Raw genomic sequence first — 7255 nt, 5'->3', positions numbered from 1 at the left:
GGCACCCGAAAAGTAGCTTATTTATAGACTGAATTGTGTCTCCCCAAAATTCATATGTTGAAGCCCTCAATGTCTGTATTTGGAATAAGAAGTAAATTAGGTCAATTGATGAAGAGACACCAGAGAGTTCACTCTCTCTCTTTCTCCCCATCAGGTGAGGGCACAGTAAGAAGGCAACCTTATACAGGCCAGAAAGAGAGAGCTTTCACCCGAAACCAACCATGCTGGCATTCTAAGCTTGGACTTCCAGCTTCCAGAGCTGTGAGAAAATAAATTTTCGTTTCTCTGGAGAACCCTGACTAATACACCCTTCAGAGCTTCCTAAGCATTAACAGAGTCCCAGTCACTAAATTTGCAGAGAGCAATAGAGGGAGAGTCTGAGCCACACTAAATATAAAGTGCCACACCCAGCAAGGGAATAGCCAAATATTAATGGAATCCCAATTAAGGAACTTGAGTTATTCTCTAAGGCACAGAGACTAGGAAAGGAGAGACATTTTCTCTTTTTTCTACTTTATTTAACAAGCTCTATTAGATACGTGGTTCGGATTTGATTATGACTCTGGGTTTTAGTCCTGTGTTAGTAAAAATGTACTATATTTTGCCTTGATTAGTAAATTTAAATATATGCACATTGAACAGTAAATTTCATTTGTGATGTTTGTCTTGGGTACACTGATCAAGGTGTGCCATCCTGGCATTATGCAAGGATGAGAGAGAGATTACAAGGAAATTATTTATACAGTAGTAGAGACTGGTGAGTTCAAAATCTGCAGAGCCAGTGTTGCAGTTTAAGTCTGTAGCCAGACAGGCTGCTATAGAACCAGGAAGTCAATGTGCCAGTTCAAAGGCTGTCAGGCAGGAGAATTCTTACTCTTAGAAAGATCAGCCCTTTGTTCTATTTAGGCCTCCAACGGATTGAATAAGGCCCGTCCACATTATCAGGGGCAGATTGTTTTATGTAGTCTACTTGGTTCAATGTTAATTTCATCCCAAAACACACTCACAGACACACCAGGATAAGTTTGGCCAAACAACCACGCACTCCATGGTCCAGTCAAGTTGATCCATAAAATTAACAATTACAGGGTCTGATCTGGGGGAAATCCAAACCAAGGCACCAAGGGTAGTTCATCATTTTGGAGAACACTCCTCAATTTGTAATGAGAGCAGAAATGTTTTTTAAAGATTTTATTTATTTATTTGACAGAGAGAGACAGAGCGAGAGAGGGAACACAAGCAGGGGGAGTGGGAGAGGAAGAAGCAGGCTTCCTGCTGAGCAGGGAGCCCGATTCCTGGCTCAATCCCAGGACCCTGAGATCATGACCTGAACCGAAGGCAGATGCTTAATGACTGAGCCACCCAGGTGCCCCGAGAGCAGAAATTTCTAAGGAGAATGTTTTATAACAATCATCCACCTCAGGAATTGTACATTGCACTTTTTAACTGCTTGTCCACATTCCAACACATAAGCTTATGGCCCCTATTAAGGAGGCATTTTGGCCCTCTGAGAAAACCACAACTGGTGTTGCTGTCTGTGAATTTGAAACAGGAAGAGTTCTGGTCCAGGATGAAATAAAAGCTTTGGCGGGTGCACATTCAGTACACCCTGCCTGACATTTGCCCTGCTCTTCAGGTACATTTTGTCTTTCTCTGGAGCAGGCACTTTGTTCCACTAATAAGGAGGTTCACAGGTTGCTTATATCACTTACAGACACCACCTTCCCCCGCTCGTGAGCGGGTCTCAAGCCAGTCACAGTAGCTAAAACGTTCCATTTGGTGTCGCTGTCCAAGGTGCTGACTGAATGCCCAAGCCTCCAGTTATAACCGTTTTTCCGTCCTTTTGTGCTGCCCAGTTGTTTTGTTTTGTTTTGTTTTGTTTTGTTTTAATGCTCAAAAGATGCTGCAGACTGAAAGAGCAGGGTTTTTGAAACATAGACTAGAATTCAGGAATAAACATGAGATTTTGGCTCCTCCTGAGGTGTGTTACAGGATTTAGGGCTCGAGCCCATGTGTCCCCATTTACACTGAAGAATCAACAATTTCTTGCTGTTACATATTCCCAGAACAAATTCTGGGATTTAGCACACTTGATGGAAGAAAGCAGAGCTAAGTAGAGAACAACCAGGGCTGCACCTTGTAGAGTATTAACCAAAAAAGTGAGGCACGGGGGTGCCTGGGTGGCTCAGTCAGTTAAGCATCTACCTTTGGCTCCGGTCATGATCCTGGGGTCCTGGAATTGAACCCTGTGTCAGGATCCCTGCTCATCAGGGAGTCTGCTTCTCCTTGTCCCTCTGCCCATCCCCTCCCCGCTTGTGCACTTGCTCGCACGCTCTCTCAAACAAACAAACAATTTTTTTTTTTTTAAGGGAGGCACTATACTTTGGCAGTCTCTGGCTTGGAATTTTCCTTTTTCTGACTTCCTACATCCAGTTCATCAGAAAGCACTATGACTTCTATCTTCTAAATATTTCCCTTGGATTGGTTGGTCTACGTCATCTCACCTCTGCCACTTCTCTGACAATGATCATTATCACTACCATCGTCACCACTCCTGTTCTAGCAGTTCTAATTATCAACATTGGTGGGACTCCTCTGTGGCTGAGTGAGTTAAGCGTCTGCCTTCGGCTCAGGACATGATCCCAGGGTCCTGGGATCGAGTCCCACATCAGGCTCCCTGCTCAGTGGGGAGTCCGCTTCTCCCTCTGCCTGCCGTTCCCCCTGCTGTGCTCTCTCTCTGACAAATAAGTAAATAAAATCCAAAAAACAAAACAAAACTAATTACCATCGTTGGTAATCACAGGGATCATCCCTTTAGGATAACATTTTCAAAGCAGAATAAGTCAAAGTATAGGTATATTGTTTAAGTGTTTTGTCAGAATATGTGTACTGGGGCACCTGGGTGGCTCAGTTGTTAAGCGTCTGCCTTCGGCTCAGGTCATGGTCCCAGGGTCCTGGGATCGAGCCCTGCATTGGGCTCCCTGCTCCACGGGAAGCCTGCTTCTCCCTCTCCTACTCCCCCTGCTTGTGTTCCCTCTCTCGCTCTGTCTCTCTCTGTCAAATAAATAAATGCAATCTTTTAAAAAAAGGAATATGTGTACCAATTTGCATTCTCATCAACATTGTATAAGGGTGCAAGAGCCACTCTTGCACGAGTGGCAAAAGTTCTAAGAGGCAATACATTTACTTAAACAAAAATTGGTGCATTTTATTGTGTGTGAACTATATCTCAACAAAAAGACCAAAAGAAATACATTTGTTTAAAAAAAAACTAACACAGTAATTATCATGCGCCATGGCTGGGATAAGTGTAGCGCTTTAAAACAAACTTCTGAGGTAGGTTCTGTTTTACAGATGGGTTGTTGAGACTCAGTTCAAAAAACTTGCCCAAGTTGAAACAAGAATTTCAGAGAGGGTCAGGAAACTTCCTAAGACCACACAGCGAACAAGTGGCACAGCAAGGACTAAAACCTTTGCTCTCATCCTCATCTGCAGCGGAGACGCTTCCTTCTCTGCGCCCCAGGAGAAGTGCAAAGGGTCCCTAAGAAAGCAGGAGGTGAGGAAGGGGAAGAGTTAAAAGGAAGCAGGTTGCGTCCGCTCGCGGGTTAGAAGGGGGGCTTCCGGGGCTGCAGGGTCCCGAAGCGGGTGTGATGTAATCACGCAGGTCTCTGCGTCAAAGGGCGGCTCCAGGGCTGCCGGCACTGCTGTAAAGCTGTTCCCGACCGCCGCACACCTTGTCCCGGTCTCCTGCTGTGGCTGACCAGGCCAGCAGCATCCGCCGTCGCCATTGTTCCACGCCAGGACTGCCATCCAGAACCACCTGTGACTCCTGACAACTCCAAGGCACTGGTACCCCCTGACAGCCACCACCAGTTATCTGCGACACCTTTACAATCACCGCTAACCACCCACCCGGGTGCCCAGGGCGCGCCATGAAGTCTGCCTCAAGCTCGCGCGGGGGTGGGTCGGGTGGCCGTGGGGGTGGCAGCTGGGGCGGCAGCTGGGGCGGGGGGCGGGGGGGCGGAGGCAAGGGAGGAGGAGGCGATGGCGGCCCTGGGGGCAAGGGCGGCTTTGGGGCGCGGGCGCGTGGCTTCGGCGGTAGCCGGGGCCGGGGGCGCGGAGGGGGCGACAGTAGGGACCGTGGTGGCAGCGGGCAGCGGCGCGGTGGTGTGGGCAAAAACAAAAACCGCCGCAGGAAGGGCGCCAATGCTGTGTCGGTGGAGCCACACAGGCATGAGGGTGTCTTCATCTACCGTGGAGCGGAAGACGCGCTGGTAACGCTGAATATGGTGCCGGGCCACTCGGTGTATGGCGAGCGGCGGGTCACTGTGACTGAGGGCGGAGTGAAACAAGAGTACCGCACCTGGAACCCCTTCCGCTCCAAGCTGGCAGCGGCCATCCTGGGCGGGGTCGACCAGATCCACATCAAGCCCAAGTCCAAAGTGCTGTACCTGGGCGCTGCCTCAGGGACCACTGTCTCTCATGTCTCCGACATCATCGGCCCGGACGGCCTGGTCTACGCTGTTGAATTCTCCCACCGCGCTGGCCGTGATCTGGTTAACGTGGCCAAGAAGCGAACCAACATCATCCCGGTTCTCGAAGATGCCCGGCACCCACTCAAGTACCGCATGCTTATAGGGATGGTGGATGTGATCTTTGCCGATGTGGCCCAGCCTGACCAGTCCCGGATAGTGGCTCTGAATGCCCACACCTTCCTGCGCAACGGGGGCCACTTTCTCATTTCCATCAAGGCCAACTGCATCGACTCCACTGCATCTGCTGAGGCGGTGTTTGCTTCCGAGGTGAGGAAGTTGCAGCAGGAGAACTTAAAGCCTCAAGAGCAACTGACCCTGGAGCCCTATGAGAGGGACCACGCTGTGGTCGTGGGGGTCTACCGGCCCCTTCCCAAGAGCGGCAGCAAGTAGCACCCAGCAAGGGCTGTCGTCCCTGGGCTCTCCCCAAGACTGTGCTGTGTTCAGTATAACTGTGTTTGTGTTTTCTTTGTGTGTTGTTTTTCTTTTGTCTATTAAATGGCATAAAGAAACAGTACCCAGGTGTATCAGTGAGGCCAGACAGTTTTCCTGCAATAACAGTCAATCCCTCAATCTCCAAATCTTCAAATCCCTAAAAAAGCTAAAACAGCTGGTGATAGGAACCCATCAAGGAACAGCATGGGAGTTGCGCTTACTCTAATGACTTAGGGCCCTAATGTCCCAGGGCTCCTCCTCACACAAGCTTTCTCATCACAGGAGCAGGGGGAAGAGAGCTCGCGCATTGCTAATGAGCCTAGAAAGTCCCCCTTGGAACTGAGGGAGCACTTGGGTTACATTGGCTAAGTCACATGACCGAGCCTGACTCCAGGGAGTGGCACTGGGTATTGATGGACAATAGCGTAGTGTAACACCCCTGATCTGTCTGACTCTAAGCCCGAGTTCTGGTATTTAATACTTTATTCTTCACCTAAGCCCTTTTGCATCCCCTAGTACTTACTCACCACACCCGCTGGGATGGCTTTGTTAACCATTTCCCTTTTACATGCAAAGCAACAGGGCTTCTGAAGGTGAACTGGTTGCCCAAGTATGCATAACCAGTTAGGAGATGGAATTTAAATCCCAATCTTTTGGGCTCTAAATCCACAGCTATTTCCTCTACACCAGTGGAATCATACCTCTCCCCTACATGGCCCACACTGGACAGACTGCAAGTCCCCACATGTGGACACTCACAAAACAGAGTTCTGTGGTTTCATTGTGTTCTTTCTTTCACCTCCCTTAGATTTCAAAATAACAAAATAAGGCAGGGGGGTAGGATGCGGGTCTACTTTGCAACGTGTCCCCATTGCCAGGCATAACATACCCAAGATGGTATCACCAAGTGAGAAACAACCAGAAAAATGACTTCAGAAAGTATCTGTTTCTGGGCGCCTGGGTGGCTCAGTTGGTTGAGCGACTGCCTTCGGCTCAGGTCATGATCCTGGAGTCCCTGGATCGAGTCCCGTATCGGGCTCCCTGCTCGGCGGGGAGTCTGCTTCTCCCTCTGACCCTCCCCCCCCCATGTGCTTTCTCTCTCTCTCATTCTCTCTCTCTCAAAAATAAATAAATAAATAAATCTTAAAAAAAAAAAAAGAAAGTATCTGTTTCTGAACGGCATTTCCTGCAGACCCTGAGTTGTGGGACTCATTACATTCAATCCTGACTCTCTAAACCAGCCCAAAGGGAGTGGGAGAGTAAGCAATCCCAGGAGCTGAGAATGTTCCAAAACCAGGCCTTTAAGGAGACATTTATTCATTCACTCACACATTAAAAAAAAAAAAAATCCCCATTGCCAAGGTCATTGATATTGAGCCTGAGGATGATTGTTCCCTAATGCATTATTTGGAGAATTGTTCTGCCTTCCTAAAGATGTGCTGGGGCAGAGACTGCAGTTAGTCTGCATTTTCTGAGAGGATATTTCCTGAACAAAATACGATAAATCAGATTTTTTAAAAGGCATCCATCCCTCCACGCCTCCCCTCATTCCCCACCACAGCACACAAACGCTATATGCAAGGTGAGAACTACCGTTCAGGTTTGTTGGCCAGACGGACTCAGGAAGAATAGGGTGAATGGAATAAATGCCTATAAAAATCCAAACCAGTCATTTCCAAAAAGAATGTGAAATCTTCATTACAGTCCTGCAAAGCAAGGTTCATTATTTCCATTTAACAGATGAGAAAACTGCAGTTCAGAAAGATGATATAACTTGCTTATGATCCTCCAGTAGGGCTCACAGCTGGAGATCAAACCCATAGGAATCTGACTTCAAAATCTGTGGCCCTTTCATGGTGATCTATACTGGCTCCTTTGCTTTGAAAACCCTCTCTTCAATCCTAGGCTTATTAACTTGATGCTGGGATGAATCCCTGAGGCTGGGGATGAACTCCCAGGAAATTTCCAGAATGTGACAGGATCCAGCCCTTCTCAGAGTCAGCTCAGCCTCAAAAAGGAGCACTTGGTTCTTTACAGGGAAAACTCAGTCTCTTTCCTTGGCATGAGAACTCCCACATATGCCCGCAGGGACAATTTATAGTCCATGTCTGAAGCTGCTTGAAGTGGGAACGTTAATGGAGAAATGACACAAAACAACCTCTTAAAGAATATCTCTGAGTAGTAGATGGGTTCCTGGGCCAATGGAAGAACACGGTAAGTACCAAAAGAAATATGGGAATAAGACTGAGGGGATAAAGGAAGGAAGCTGGAACCTGATTGGAGAATAA

At 48.1% G+C, this 7255-nt stretch overlaps 1 protein-coding gene across 1 annotated transcript; it reads left to right on the top strand.

Moving 5' to 3' along the window:
* The first annotated feature begins 3692 nt into the window (after window positions 1-3692).
* FBLL1 (fibrillarin like rRNA 2'-O-methyltransferase 1) lies at window positions 3693-4989 on the top strand. Its single transcript, XM_028102785.2, has one exon. The coding sequence runs from the start codon at window positions 3933-3935 to the stop codon at window positions 4923-4925; it is 993 nt and encodes a 330-aa protein (XP_027958586.1). The 5' UTR covers window positions 3693-3932; the 3' UTR covers window positions 4926-4989.
* Window positions 4990-7255: the final 2266 nt, after the last annotated feature.

The sequence above is a fragment of the Eumetopias jubatus genome, unplaced genomic scaffold (genome assembly GCF_037043125.1).
Source record: "Eumetopias jubatus isolate StellerSeaLion01/CBP00866 unplaced genomic scaffold, mEumJub1_p1.0 scaffold_5, whole genome shotgun sequence".
NCBI classification, from domain to species: domain Eukaryota; kingdom Metazoa; phylum Chordata; class Mammalia; order Carnivora; family Otariidae; genus Eumetopias; species Eumetopias jubatus.
The sequence above is the reverse complement of the archived record's forward strand: the minus strand, read 5'-3'. Positions and strand labels throughout refer to the sequence as shown.

Excerpts from the sequence above, each read along its gene's own strand:
- FBLL1 (XM_028102785.2), top strand. The coding sequence starts at position 3,933 with ATGAAGTCTGCCTCAAGCTCGCGCGGGGGTGGGTCGGGTGGCCGTGGG.